Below are 15,770 nucleotides of genomic sequence, written 5' to 3'. Positions count from 1 at the left end.
GAGGGTGAGCAGCCTTTGCCTTTTCTGCCCCGGGCAGAGGAGGAGCGGGCGGCAGCAGCCGCGCTCCCAGCGGTTCTGGGCGAGGGCACTGTGGGGCCGGGGACAGACAGAGCCCCGGGCTGGGAGCGAGTAGCCGAGAGCGCGGTGAGGAAGAGCAGGAGGAGGTTGGAGATTGGAGGTGGCGGGAGCGGTTCTGCCCAGTGGCACTTGGCCCCTGTGACCGGGCAGCATGGCCATGTCACTGCTGGGAGATGGCACACGTTTGTCTCCATAGAAGCTGCGAACATCCCACTTCTCTAGTGTGTAGTTTAACCTCAAGTAGGTGTTTGAATATTAGAGCCAGGCACAGCGTTGTTAGTTTTGTTTTCCGTATTCCCTTGAATTGCTCTGGGAGATGGGCAGCTGCTGAGGCACTGATGAGCAAAAAGTAACGTGATTCTGAGTAACGGCTTAGATGTGCTCTGCCTGTGGTGTTGCTCTCTGTCCTGCCACCTTTTGCTGAATTTGCATGGTAGTTGTACTTGGTTACACGACACTCAACTTACCTGGTAGTAGAGGCTCTTTGTTGGTTGTAATCTGAGCAGAAAGTAGTGATGAGATGTGGAAAAATGGGTCTGTTGCCATGAAGCGATCGTGATGGCTCCTTTCCTTAAGAGTCAGCAGGTTAGTATTCTGAAGCTTCACGCAGTCATTGGCTTTAGCAGTTTGAAAGCAAGTTGTATGCTTCCAAAGATGGTCAAACTACTGTTTTGAATCACAGGTTATTTCTCAGGGCGAAAAAATAGGCTTACCATTCATTGTTTTCGTGATAGAATTAAAGATAGTAACGGCTTAAATGGTTAGTACATTTTGTTGTGGATAGCTTTTGTATTGACTTATTTGGTGATATCTTTCTACTCACTGTAGAAAAGGATTACTTAGATACTGACTGTAAAAGCAGAGTACTTAAATTGTTAGAAGCGTATAGTTTCCCGAGTGGGGTGACCGCAGGTAGCTATGTGGCTTTCACCGTGGAGTGAAAACTCTCTGTTACTAGAGTACTGTTGGACTGCTTGTTGTAACTGAGACTTAAAGAGTTGCCTCTGCATAGTCTCTGGAGGTTGCATGTCTGAGCAAGAGATAGGAACGGAGTTAAAGCAACGAGGCAAAGGCTGTGTACAGCGTGTGTGAGCTCTCTGCACAGATCCCAGGGTGCTGGGCTTATTGTTTATATATCAGATCAGAGTATGTATTCAACAGATTGCATTTGTGTGTATGTGAGCACAAACAGGGTGATGTGTAGTGAAATTAATTTTGCATGTTGTCAGGCCCTAATAGTTTCTGCACTGGGTAATAGCTTGCATTTACATGATAAGGCCATATGCAAACTAGACTGCCGTGTTACCTTAGGGTACTATGGCAATATCTAGCTCTTCTTTGTTCTGTCTCTTGTTTTGGAGTCCCATCACTGGTCATTTGATAGTTTGAGCAGTAGTCTCATAGATAAAGTGACTAAGTTCAGGCAATAGCTTTTCTTCTAATGCAGTAGACACATGTATGCAGAAGCTTAAGTAATGTGTTGCTTCTGTGTACTGAAATTATACCTATATGGTGAGGGTGTATTGAGAGGCAGAAGCAGAATCACAGAACCATCCACTGGGGGAGATGCTGGCCTCTTCATCTGTGAGACTGAGTGGCCCTTGTCCTCAGCTCATCCGGATTCACTTGAGGAAGGTGATGGCAATGAAAGAAATTGAATTGCCTAGGAAACAGCAAGAATGCTTGAAGTAAAAGACTTACACTGGGCATTTGGTCTTAGAGATGAAGTGACAGAAGTATTTTGAAGTATGATGTCTGGGAAGCCAAACTCTCCACCACCTGATGTTGTCTTTGCCTCTTGGTTCTCCCCTTACACAGTATATGTATTCTACACAGTTTTGCCCTATTTATGCTATGTGCATGTGTTAAATCCCTACACGCATCCCTGTCCATGATATAGTTCTTATGGGGGGAAAAATACTTGTCATCTATCATATCATTCTGCGTTACAGGAGCATTTCCTAGGCACATAGCGGGGTATGACTGCGTGGCACACAGATATATGCAAGTAGGAAGAAGGCTTAAAAGGAATACACAAACAGTGAGTTAATGAAACTACATTCTTTAAGGGAATATAACCCCAGCTTTTCCATAGTGAGGTTGGTATTCCTTCCTTATCCTCACCAAGATGTGTAATTCTTGGACTTTTTAGTTTGAGTAGTCACCATTCTAATTTTCTGCAGTAGTCTGCTCCCCTACTCCTAGCCTTTAAATATTTTTCTGTAATATTTAAATGCAGCCTCTTTTCCCTGAAACACATCCTCTATGTTTGGTACTTGCATTTAATGTCCATTCATTCTACAGAGACTTCTGTATGTACTGGCCTTGTAGTCACCTCTGTCAGTTACTTCCATAGATATTTCATTTATTTGCTGTGTGTATGGCTACGTGAATATGTACAGATGCTTCTGTGTCATCTATTTCTGGGGCATAGGTGGTAGTTCTGTGTCTCTGTGGAGCTTGGGGTAGCACAGGTAAGGCGTGGGTACTGGGAGGTTGTATTTGTGTGTATTCACAGAGGTTTAAGAAGAGAGACTGGCAGTGGTCATTCATTCATCCATCAGAATGAAGATAGGGTAAACGCATGTTTGTATTGGGATAGTTTTGGGGACTCATGGCTTCAACTCTTCTGGGGTTTTGCTGTTCTCTAGCTCCAGGAGTCTCCTACCTGTGACCATCTATCTTATCTCCTTTTCTGGTCCCTGACAGGATTTTCTGCTTGGTCTGCTGCCTTTCTTCCCTACTACCCTGAACCTGGTGGGGTGGGAATTGTGAGGAAGTGCCATGTGCTTGGATCCTCCGTAAGCTCCACTCTGGGAGGAGCACTGCCCGGGGTCTCTGGTGTGCAGGCTGTGGGTGCGTTGGGTCTTCACGTGCTTTTGTCATGTAGCCTGCAATAGGGCTGTAGGCTGCAATGGATCTACACTGCACTCACTTATAGAGTATATTGTGTATAATTTCCAGTGTGAGAACGACTGCACTGGATAAACAAGACAAAATTAAATGATAATGTACATAAAACCAGGATAGGTTGTTACTGGCTTTTTTTTTTTCCCCTGTTATTGTCATTTTTTGACGTGGTGGCATATGTGTGGCAGCATAGATGGAAAATGTGAATGTTAACTTCAACGTGTCCAACTCTTGGGACCATTTTCTGTGTTGCATATTCTTAGGTGAGCTGTTACCTGTTTGTCCAATGCCTTTCTTGCCTAACTAACATTGTTGATGAACATTATTTTCTCCATCGAGTTGTGGTCATGAAAAGCATTAACAGCAAACTCATGTGCTGGGGAGTTGTTTGTGTAAATGCTCTCTAGTTTGTTTTATGTAAAATTAGTCAAGTTAGATCCAAAGTATTTGAAATGACCTGGCTGCTGTCACCTAGAGCAGATAAGAGAGCTCACAAGTACAGATTCCCAGCAGGTTAGAGGAGGTAACAACTTCTGACAGGGAAGCAAAGTAGGTAGAACCTGGTGTTGGTTTTCACTGGTACCTGTAAGTATGGAATAGATCTATCAGAACATCTACCTCTAACACCGGTCCTTCTTGCTACTGCCAGTCAGACTTATTTTAAAAATAAACCAGTGTCTCTGGAGTTTAAGAGTATTACAATAGATCATTATTGTGCTCCTTGAAGTTTGTAGGGCAGGGAAGTACTGTACAAAGTTTTGTGACATGGCCTTTCTTAACATTCCTGAACCTCACTCTTTTAATACTGTTCTCATTTCCCACCCCTTCTTCAGCTTTAAGATTTCATGGTAACATTTGGCAAAATTTTAGTTGCTCTGCTAGGACACAGTGGAAGTTTGAAGTAGTGTTGTCATCCAGGTGCTTTAAATAGTATAACCCCTTAGTTTTCTGTAATAGGCAGAGCCTGTAGAAGGCTTGGTGCTTGAAGTAGGTATAGGGGTGTTCTGATAGCTCAGTAGCTTGTCATTTGAGACTTTCTCTGGAATTGTTACCACGAGTTCTCAGGAACATCTGAGGAGTGTTTTGGCATTTTGCTTGGTCACTCTGTTGGGAGATAAATGATACCTATTAGAAATGCATGAGACATTTGGAAATCTCTGTTTATGGCTGCTAGTAAGTGTGTGTTCAAAGCTGTGTAGTCTACTTTCCTCTTCATCTCCTCGAGCTTTATAGATACAGTAGTCTTTTTTTTTTTTCCCCCGCTCACAGTCTCTTGAGTTCTGTGGAGTTTTTTTCTGTCCTGCTGCTATTGGTTGTTGTGAACTTTGCCAGTGGAAGCTGTCCTCATCCTGAGATGATTTTCTATCCACTAGAACGGACTTCCAAGTATTACTTTTTTCTTAAGATCTCTAATTGACATCTCCACATTTTTGTAAATCATTGAGCCAACTCATGGACTCAAACACACGCTCTTGGGGATTTTGCCTGCATGTGTAATGAACAGCTCTTGTGTATGCTGTAGAGGCAGACATGTACAAAGAAATAAATTAGTAGGTGTTTGGACAAGGAACTATGTTTTTTAGTGTTTTGTACCTTTTGTTGGCAAATATGGTGGGCTCTTCTTGTCCTAAGATTTCCGCAGTTCTGGGAACCCCAATCTGGAGGCTACAGAAGTAAGAAGAAGACATCAATAAATGGATCCATTCAGTGGAGGGCCATTGAAATCATGGGGGCTGGAGCACTTGCCTTGTGAGGAGACTGGAGGAGCTGCATTTGTCAGGGTGTAACACAGGGGGCTTCAGGGCTGGGACAGGCACCTTGTAGAACCCCCCAGTGCCTGTGGGGAGGTCATTGAGAAGATGATACAGGCTAGAAGAATGAGAGGCCACAGGTGGAAGTTGAAGAGAGGCTCAGCCTGGGATACTTTTTTTCCCCCGTGAGGACAGTTGGGCAGAAGCACAGGTTGCACAGAGAGGCTGTCCAGTGTCTATCCTTGAACAACTTCAAGATTGGGCTGGATAAAGCCCTGAGCCGCCCCATCTACCCTCAGAGCCAAGCTGCTGTGAGCAGGAGGTTGGAGCAGAGGCTTCCTCAGGTCCTGTTTGGCCTGAATTGTTCTGGAATTTCATGATGATGTGGGCTTTAAATTGTGCTGTTAGCCTGCATGGTTTGATTACTTAATAAACAGTTTATGGTGGAAGAGCAGTTTGGCTTAGGTCAAACTAGTATAGATTTCCTGACCAACTAACTTGGATCAGGTCATACTAAACTACTATATATTTTTGTTAACAGCAACTTAAAGAGTGCTGTTTAATTTCTCTGTTATGTTTAGGTTGTAAACAATGAGTAAACTTATTCTGTTTCAGATAAATGCAAGTGAAATTCAAAGATTTTCGGATTTTCCATTGTCAAAGAAAACTCTAAAAGGTGAGTACAAAAGTTTTCTTTGTAAAGTAATTTAAGTAAAAAAGAATAGGTTGTTTGTCTGCATCTGAACTTTTTTGCTATAAGTTTTAGGGAAGTAATGCCATGTACAGTGTTTTCTAAATGGAGGAATATATCAAAAATAATGATTTTCCTCCCCCCCCCCCATGCTCTCTCTTCTCTTCCCACATGGCAAATACTAGGATTGCAGGAAGCTCAGTATCGCGTGGTAACAGAGATACAGAGGCAAACCGTAGGTTTGGCTTTACAAGGTAAAGATGTACTTGGAGCTGCGAAGACTGGATCAGGCAAAACCTTGGCTTTTATTGTACCAGTAAGTACTTTACATCTTTCGACTTGTATTTAAAGCAAATTATCTGGGAGGTATCAGATGTCAAACAGCTTAGGTTAATAATCTTGATACAAAAGTTACAACTCAACTGATCTTGATGTTCCAAGAAAGTCAAGATGTTAATTTCATATTGCTGAAAGAACTATAGTTCTGAAAGAACTATATTTTTGGCCCAAGGACGATTTTTACACTTAGAAATTCCATATTGATCCTTACGTTGTTAGACTCCATGTGGTTTAAGAAGTGCTTTGTTTTTCTCTTGGGATTCTGTTTTCCTCATGCAACTCTATTTGTTTTAAAATTTGAAGTAGTGTGTGAAATAGAATGGTGAATTTTGTTTAGTTCCTTTGATGAGTGATTTTCACCCTTTTAAAATTTTAGGATTTGAACCTTATATAGCAAACCGAAGCTTAATGAATGTGGACTTCCATCTCCTTGTCTTTTGTGAACTCCTTAGAAATGACTTCTAGGTGCAAGTGGGAAAACAGGATGAAAATTTATGTCATAGATAATTTGTATTTTACTGTGCTCAAAACATCATGCTCTGCATTTCATTTCTTCAAGTTGAAAGTATAATTGCTTTGAGCAAATGTCTCATGCTTAAGTGGGTACAAACCCCATCATGTAATGGAAAAATAAATGTGTTGATTATAGAGGTTTTTTTTGGTTTAAATGTTGCTTACATTTTTGTGAGCATAAGTTTCTTTGGAGCATATTCTGTCAGTAGCTGTAAGAGCAGTGGTAGGTGTTCTGAACACCCTCTCTAGTTGAGACAATTTATACTTTATGCTGTATTTTTAATTTATTTTTTTGATCAGTAAAGAATAAAAAAAATTTAGGTGGCTTCAAAAGAATTGTGTGAATTTGAGAAATGGAAGTGAGATTCCTCAGTTAATCTAGGAGTCGGAGTCCTTTGTTTTGAAATAAGGTAAACTGTGTAAAAGGGTTCTAGGGGAGAAAAGTGATAGAGAGAGGATCTAGAGAGATGAGGAGTGGGAAAAAAATTGTACAAGGATGCTGAGCAGCCTTTTATATTTCAGAATGCTGCTGGTATTTGTGCCTGTGAAATCTTTGTGTCGGGATTAGCTGACTAAGACTGTGTTTCTTGGTGTGAATTTGTAAGAGGAGGAATAATCCTGGTCTGAGGTGGATGGCAGCTTTAGTTGGAATGCTCTGTATGTAGCATGTATGTATGTGCAGATAGTGGTTTATTAGCAAAATCAAATTGCAATGATTTCCTTTGTTCTAGTTGCTCATTCTGTTTCTGGTTCCCACAAAACTTTTTGAGTAGGGAAGTTTTTTCTTGTTTTTCTGCATCTGGTTTCTATTCTCATAGGAATAATTAAGGCTTAATTACCAGATTTTGGCAGATAGGATTAATTGTGAAGTACCACTCATTACTGTCTGTCATAGATTAGTACTGGAGAACTTTGCTAGAGCAAGTATCGTTGCCATCAGTTAGAACTGATACGTGGTTATACTATGTGAAGTGTATACTCATGTTTCTTCAAGTCATTATTTTAATTAGTGTGGCTTTATCTTTTTTTTATGACACTTCATTACAAATTTGTTGTCAGATATTTTCCTTCTGAGAGTTTTGTAATGAGAATACGATAATTTTTCTTCAGGCTCTGGAACTTCTGTATCGCCTTCAGTGGACTTCAGCTGATGGGCTGGGGGTTTTGATAATATCGCCTACCCGGGAACTGGCATTTCAGACCTTCAAGGTTCTGCGTAAAGTGGGAAGGAATCATGATTTCTCAGCTGGCCTTATCATTGGAGGAAAGGTGTGTTCTTAGAGTTTGCTGTATGAAGGCATGAGTTCTGTGTTAAGTCATGGAAGAGAGTAGTTAATGGGAACCTGTCAATGACCCAGTCGTTTTCCCGTCTGTGTACTCTGTGTCTTTTGAAGCTTTTGTACATTTACAGTCTTTCTGTGGATCTTCCTGCCAAGCCTTCCAGAACTGTCTTGTTAATTTGGATTATTCTGAAACACTTTTTACTCAAGCCACAAGTGTGAGCACATTAAACTGTGATATCTCTGTGGAAAGGGGAGAGGCTGATTGTTAACTATTCTTTCTAAATACTATCAATAGGTTAGGTTGGTCTGAACATCTCTGATACTGGGCTTCTAGTGTGAATCACTAGAGCTAAGCTGATTTAACTCCTTTTCAGGATCTGAAAGAAGAGACTGAAAGAATTCACCAAATAAATGTGCTAGTTTGCACTCCGGGACGACTTCTACAGCACATGGATGAAACTTCCTATTTCTATGCCTCTGATCTGCAAATGTTGAGTAAGTTTGGTGTGGGGGTTTTTTTTTTTTTTTTAAGTACTTGAAAGTACTTAATATTAGGAACTTAAGTACTTAATATTAGGAACTTAAGTACTTAATATTAGGTAACAGTTTGTAATTGTGTGGAGCACTTCCTTGGATAAAAAGTTTATTCTAGTCACAGTATATGGATGAAATGTCATTGAAGTTCACATGTACAGTTTTAATACAGAAAACAAGAAAACCCCTGTTCTGTGTGTTGTACTTTCTGTCAAAGTGATTGCTGAGCTTGCCTGCCTTAGGATGATAATAACAAGTAGGTGAATTAGTAAAGAACCTAAAGATCAAATGTAGTGTCTCATACAGTCATTTAGATCTGTCTTGGCTGACACTGGCCTCCTTTCTGACTATGGCACTTGTGTTTTTTCCTGACATGATAATTAACTCTAGAATGTCCATTACTGCGTGTGTATTTTGGACCAGTTCTAGAAAATGCTTTTGTTTGAATTTTAAGACAGATTGATGTTCCTTTCATTGTTTCGTTACCATTATTAGCATTGTTTCTTTTCATCTTTCCAACCTGAATAAAAATTTCAGTATTATGAAAAGGTTTGTCTGCCTCTAAGAGCAGTGCATAATCTTTAGCGTAGCTTGAGGAGCTTAGAAGTAATTAGGAAGCTAATGAAGCTGATAAAGTGTGCAGTTATGCTTACTACACTGAGTACAATTTATGGCAGTCAGAGAAGAATTGCATTAAATGTAAGCCCTTTTCTTAAAGCTTTGTCCCTGTGCTATTCTGGTTATTCCCTATGTTTCAGTGCTGAATTCAGCTTAGGTGCAGGATCTGTCATGGATAGTACAAACCCATTTTATATTCTGTGCTTTTGTTCTAGGAATAGGACTGGGATGTTTTAATATGCAAATTGCTGACCTGTTTACTTGAAATGCTGATCTTTTATGCTTTACCATGTGAAACTGAGGGCTGTAATGCATAGACTGTGGGATATGCTGTGACTTTCACTGTTCTTTAAAAACATATTTTATGGAGTACGTTAATATCTAAAGAGAATCCTGTCATATACAGTAATTAAGTTAATCTCTGCGGTTTAAATAGGCATGAATTTTTGTACCGTATGCATTTAGTGTACGATTATTATGTGTTTTTTAAATAGAGCTTAAACCAGGGTTTTCTCAAATCTGTCTCTCAATTCAGTTCTTGATGAAGCGGATAGAATTTTAGACATGGGGTTTGCTGATACAATGAATGCAATCATTGAAAATCTGCCTAAGAAACGCCAGACCTTGCTTTTTTCTGCAACGCAAACAAAATCCGTGAAGGATCTTGCACGACTGAGTCTGAAAGATCCAGAATATGTTTGGGTTCATGAGAAAGCCAAATTCAGGTATGTTGAGAGAATGTTTTATTTTTTTTATGGAGGGGTTAAAGAGATGATAATCCTACTTAACTACTTGGCTGACTATCAGTTCCCTGAACCAGAAGTTACCTCGTGCATCCTCCTGCTTCCTTCGGTGTTTGATCCTGTTGTGTGCGTTCGTGAAAGCAAGGAAAATCAGGAGAAGGGGGCAGTGGTTCTGACCGATTCATTACAGGGAGGCTGAATCCTCACTTTCCTTGTAGCTTCTGAGGCACTTTCTAAGACTGGAAATTTTCTTCCTCAGGAGCAAGCCCCGGAATGGGTTGTAGCCAGACTGGAGAAGTGTCCTGGATGTAACAGCATTCACTTTTGAATTGCTACTTTATTTTTGTTGTTTTACTTCCTTGCCTTGTTTGTGTGCATACTTACTGTGCGTAACCAGCAGACGTGTTGCACAAATACCTTCTTCGTGTGCAGTTGATAAATCTGACTTTCCAAGGAAGTGTTACCCTATTGGGAAAGTGCAGAATGTCAGTTAGTGTATTTGGTATTAGGTGCCCAAAAGAAAGCATGTGGCATTAGTCCACATGTAGAAAGTCTTTGTGACGTGCTGGGTTTACTGTGTGCATTCAGGACTCCAGTCTTGTGCATGCAAAATAAACTTATCATGCCATACAGTTTGGATCAGAATAGGAGACCCTTGCTAGGAGTCAGGCATGTGGTCTACCAAACTCAAACACATTAATGCGTCACTAAATAAAAAAAATGTACACGTTGCTTTTTGGCACAAATTTTTCTTTTGAAATCTTAGTAAATAACTAATACTTTGCATTTCTGTGGGCTCGATCATCTAAGTGTCAAATTGCTTATGAATGTATATAATTCTTTTTCTGCTCTTCTATGAAATATGCATATATTTCCATGTGTAAGATGCAGGAGAAAGGTTAAGCACAGTGATACGAATGAGTTTTCCAAGAGCGAATGAGAAATCATCAGCAAAATGAGCAGCAGAAACAGACTGAGTCTTGAGTTGATTTTAGCTACTTAATTTGTTTATCTCTGTAAGTGGGGCAAATACCTTTTTAAAATCAGTGTTACTATCAAAGGCATCTTAAATAAGCATGATTGCTGGGGAAAATTGTGTGGTTAATACTCTCTTAGCAGAAGAGGATGCACAAGCGTAGTATGTAGTCTTTGTTTTAACTGACTATACATCTGTTTCACAGATCTTGCATTTTTTTGTGAATTCTCTTTTAAAGTACATTTAACTTTTTAAAATATTGTGGAGAGTGCAATCAGGTAATAAGCTGAATTTAATGAAAAGGGAAGGTATTCGTCTGTTTTAGAGTTTACTGCTTTGGTATATAATAGGTTATTGCCTTTTGACAACAGTTTCCTCTGAAAGGCTTACAAAGTGAAAGGTATTGTGGCATCATTCAAGTTGAATAGCAGAATAAAAACCAGGGCAGTGTCTTGCAATTTCATCCTCTTAAGTGACCGCCTTTAATAAAGCAATTTTGAATACCCTTGGCCTGTTTAGGATGAAGCAGAGTGATTGTAAGAGATGAGAATTTAAATGTATTTCAAGGACAAGTATGCCAGAGATATTATTTTTTTTAATTTTATTTTGTAAAGAATGGAAAGGTGAGTTAAGGTGACAGTTCAGAGCTTTACAGAGTTTACAGCTTTACAGAGTCACTTTGCATGTCAGAGTGTAATCAGTGAGTGAGTACATCAGTGCTTTTATTGTGCATTATTAGACTGTGCTTTGACATTGCCTTAAGCACAAATGATGCTTTAATAGGATTAATAGACAAAATTGCATTTTTAAGTCAAGGCAATTTGAATGTCGCTGATTAGACATGGAAAGAGTTTGACTTGCTAGTAGTAAATGAATTTAGAAGTAATGTCAAAAGTCATTCACCTCTTCCCACTAGCTTTTAGTAAGGAAACTGATTTGTATTTGAAGAGTAGCTTTCTAATGGAGTTGCTAAGACTTGCCCCGCAAAGTGGGAGAACTTTCCTGCCTGACTGTTTTTTTTTTTTTTTCTTTTTAATTTCCTCTTCTCTTTCCTCCTTTTTCTGGGCATTTGTCAGACCCTCTTGACTTAAAAGAGGTAGTGGGCAGCTTGGTAGACATTGTATGCCTGTATATTCTCTCTCTTCCCTTCTTTATCAATTTGATGTTATGAGAACTAATGGTATCTAAGTGTACTTTTTGATGTGTTTTTTTTTTTTTTTTTCCGCAGTACTCCAGCCACTTTAGATCAGAACTATGTTGTTTGTGAGCTTCAGCAAAAAGTAAACATGTTATACTCTTTCCTGAGAAGTCACTTGAAAAAGAAGACCATTGTGTTTTTTGCAAGCTGTAAAGAGGTATGGCTGTTCTCCCTCTCTCCCTGTAGCATTTTAAAACTGTTAAAATGGAGATACTCATGTAGACGTCAAGGCACCACAGGTGAGATTCTGGACTAGTTCACAACAGGAAATCAGAGGAGGAACGAAACATGGCCTGGTCTTGTAGGCATGTAAAGCAAAGCCTGGCTGCTGGGAAGCTCAGCGACCTGAGCTCGAAGCAGAAGATCGGGCAGACCCTGGTGTACTCAACCATTTTTTGCTCTCTGCTGTTATGTCACTAAGGGCCAGTGATTTCAGTTTGTCTCACGACACGTTTCATGGTTGGGTTACAAAGTATTTTGATAGTTCTACTTATGTTCTATACAAGCTTTTAAATCTGCCTATATAGGAAGTTTAGAATTGTGAAATAATGCAGGGAAAGCGGTTTTGTTTTATGGTTATATAGGAAGTAGTCCTTCAAATATCGGCTGGGTCCATTCTTTTGAAGTTGTTTGTATGGCACAGGTATTTATTCCTGTAACTATTGCATGTATCAAACATTTTACAGTGCGCAGTGATCTAGTAGGTACTCGTTGCAGTTGTTCTACTTGTACAGGAGGTTATAATTTCCTGTTGTTCTGCAGTTGGCTGATGAGTACAGGGAGGTGGTAGGTTTAGCTGTACAGAAATTCCCTAAGCTGCAGCTGTTCCTGCAATGTATGGAGTTTCGGGAACCATTTTCTTCAAAAAAAAGTTCGATAGCTGCCCACTTCACAGTAATGCTGCATCACTGAAATTGTGAACTAAGACTGTGTAGATTGCTCTGAGTGGCAAGCATAAGACTCTGCACCCCTCCAGTTTTGTCTAAAAGCAGTGCTTCTGGTGGGGATTTGATACTTCAGTCCCCTGCCTACAGCATAACTAGTCATGTCCCAAGTAATTTTTTGCTCTCCATTACTCTGATTCCTTTTAGGAAATTTCACCAAAAGGCATGAGAATCTTCTGCCACAATTTGTTTCCTCTGGGCATGTGACAAAGTCTCCAAATAGCATTTCTTGTCTCTGTTGTGAAGAAAACTGAGTTTTATCTGATGTGCCAAGTCAGTTGATTTAAAGTGGATATGATCTTAATGAGTTTGACATTGCATGGTAATTTTTTTTTCCACTGATTTGTTGGGTAGGTCCAGTATCTCTTCAGAGTGTTCTGTAAGCTTCAGCCTGGCCTTCCTGTCCTGGCACTTCATGGCAAGCAGCATCAGATGAAGAGAATGGAAGTCTACACGTGTTTTGTTCGGAAAAAGGCAGCAGTGCTTTTTGCTACAGATATTGCAGCTCGCGGCCTGGGTACGTACCCACAGAAGCAATAGTTAATCATAAAGTGATGATCTAACCCCATTGAAGCTTTATGCTTTGAAAACCATCCTGATTTGTAAGAAATTAAGTTCTAGTTTGCTTAAGAGCTCACTGGGGTGTCTCAGAAGAGATACGCTTCTTAGAGTTCTGTTGTTTCTTTGTGTGAACACTAACCTACCAAATGGAAATGAAAACCTGTAGAAATTTTAATGTCTGAACCCTGAGTGGCGTTATAGAACTGTATTCTTAAGGAGGCAGAAAAGTAGATGAGGGAAAAAGCAGAGTATTTATGGGACCTGTTTTGACTCGTGAACTGTGATTTACTTCTTTATATTTTCCATGGATACTTTGGAGGAGTTTACTCGTTCTTCTTTTAGATAGCAAACTCTGTTGTCCAAAATGTAAGGTTTAGTCAGTACGCTGTAAAAGAAAAGGAAGGGAGGTGCTCTAAAACCTGAAGGCAGAAATGAAAACTGCTTGTCATACCTCCTATGCTGCTGAATTCTCACTAGCGATTTGATTTTAGAATGCAGGTGTGACTGTAGCTATAGACTTTGTCAGGAAGGAACGTGAACTTACTGCAACGCAAAGTGTGCTGCTGCTGAGTGAAGTGCAGCAGTTAGAAAGTGCTTATTGCTAATGTCATTCACATTCAGCGTTGAATTCTTTGTCAGGCTTTGTCACTCACTCCTACCTTTGAGAAGGGCTGTGATATTTCTGTAGGTGGAGAGCTGCAGAAGTTCTGTCTTGCCACAGCTGACTTCAAACCCTGGTGATGTAGGTGATATTGATACTGTAGGTGAAAAGAGGGTCAGATATTGTTATTATTAATTTGTAGTATTTTATCATCTGTGTGACACAAAGAATGTCTGTTCTTATCAGGTGTGAAATTATGTTCCATTCAGTGCACTGTCATAATTTAGGAAGTGAAGACACCGTTAATTTTGGCTTTCTTTGATGAAGAGAATGATTATTTATGATAAGCTAATACATGCAATTTTTATTTTTATTTCAGAAGTTGTACTCATTGTCTGTAAATTGGTCTAAATGATGGTTCTTAGAAGAATTAATGCTCCAAAATAGTATGTTGCTCTTGAATAGGAGGATTTGGAGTACAGTGAGTTTAAATTTTTGCATTTTTATTTTTTCTTTACACAGATTTTCCAGCAGTAAACTGGGTCATTCAGTTTGATTGTCCAGAAGATGCAAACACATACATCCACAGAGTAGGAAGAACAGCCAGGTTTGTATTCACTTTTCGTTAATATTATGATGTTTAAAACTAGACCACAATAGGGACAGATAATTGACTAAAGACTCACTTGGAAAAAATCAGGTATAAATTGGAGAGAAAGAAGACCTGTTATCACCCTTTTGATTACTTCAGAGTAATGGTTTGACTTAATTTCTTAGTAAGCTTCAGACACTCTTTACAGCAGACAGACAAAGTACCCTCAGTTGTTTAATCTGATAAGGGAAGATTAATAGTGAATAAGCAAAATTCTTCTTTTGTACTTTGCAGGATTACCTCTAAGGCTCAGTTGAGCATGTTTGTGGGTGGAAAATCTTGTTTTGCTGCCACCATTTATAGATAAATAAAGCTTTAGTCTGTGGATATAATTTGTTTGTATCATTGAATAGTCTTCAAAATGGAACTAATTCTTCCTTATTTGCTTCCTTCCTCCTCAGATTAAAATAATGTTAATTACAGGCTAAATTTTTAATTTTCTGTCTTTTGTAGAATTACATTATTAGGAGTAGCTAAGCCTCTATGACAGAATGGAGTTCTCCAGATATACTGTTGAAAACCTGGTCCTTGATGTCTAAAGTAGATTTTTGAAGGAGAAACTGGAGCTGTTACTGTATGTAATTCACTAAATCAAAAACTTGATGCAATTATCTGAAGGACAAAATGCAAGACCTGCCATTATATCTTTTGCATAATTTAAGTTACTTGTAGTAGGGTTTGCAATATAGGCAGTTGTCAACCTTAATGTCAAACCTAATGACAGAACAATTGCTCAGGGTAAGACCTGAGCACTCTGCACAACAGGAATCTGAAGTCTGTGTTCCTAGACCAGATAGCATTAAATTCTGGTGACTGTAATAGAAGTGTGTACTTCCAGCCCTCTTTCAGAATGTGGAAGTTCTAGCCTTGTTCTCATTGTAATTGGTAACTTTTTTGCCACATTTTGTCCTATGCGCTCCATTTTACCCCTTATAATAGAAGAGAATAGTAGTTCTTTCTCCTAAAAGTATTTTTAAATTTGTCTGTGAAAAAAGTATATATTATAATTAAATAAAACATGTATCTATTTAGCTAAATTCAAGTCTAGATGTAACGTCGTGCATACCAGATGTGAGAGAAACATATAGGTTTAGTTAGAATCTTGGGGTTTTCGTAGTTTTGTTGTTGTTGTTGTTGTTGTTGTTGTTAAAAAATACCTCCTTTCAGTCATATGTCGTTTCCACAGAAGGCTTGTAACTTTGTCTTTTAGGCATGCTGTCATTGTGGAAGCGAAAACAATGTATTTGGCACTGTTTAACTGACAGTTTCTAGGAGACTTGTTGAGCTCTTCCTGAGCCGTGTCACTGAATTAAAGCATCTCACTGGAATTAGAATCCTCGAGCCTTTTCCTGGCTCTCATTACGCACCAGGAAGAGCG

General features: G+C 39.3%; 1 protein-coding gene across 1 annotated transcript in view; it reads left to right on the top strand.

The window, feature by feature from the left end:
• Positions 1-5,354: 5,354 nt before the first annotated feature.
• The window catches only part of DDX10 (DEAD (Asp-Glu-Ala-Asp) box polypeptide 10), a gene marked incomplete at both ends in the record, with an annotated part of 46,070 nt that continues 35,654 nt past the window's right edge, over positions 5,355-15,770 (top strand). The window contains 8 exons of the mRNA XM_009870264.1: positions 5,355-5,415; positions 5,616-5,746; positions 7,393-7,551; positions 7,940-8,060; positions 9,253-9,442; positions 11,665-11,791; positions 12,933-13,095; positions 14,263-14,347. Coding sequence (XP_009868566.1) covers positions 5,355-5,415; positions 5,616-5,746; positions 7,393-7,551; positions 7,940-8,060; positions 9,253-9,442; positions 11,665-11,791; positions 12,933-13,095; positions 14,263-14,347 — 1,037 coding nt within the window. The remainder of the gene's footprint in view (positions 5,416-5,615; positions 5,747-7,392; positions 7,552-7,939; positions 8,061-9,252; positions 9,443-11,664; positions 11,792-12,932; positions 13,096-14,262; positions 14,348-15,770) is intronic.

Source organism: Apaloderma vittatum, unplaced genomic scaffold, assembly GCF_000703405.1.
Source record: "Apaloderma vittatum isolate BGI_N311 unplaced genomic scaffold, ASM70340v1 scaffold15050, whole genome shotgun sequence".
Lineage (NCBI taxonomy): Eukaryota > Metazoa > Chordata > Aves > Trogoniformes > Trogonidae > Apaloderma > Apaloderma vittatum.
Note: the sequence above shows the minus strand (reverse complement) of the source record. Positions and strands in the feature narration are given on the sequence as shown.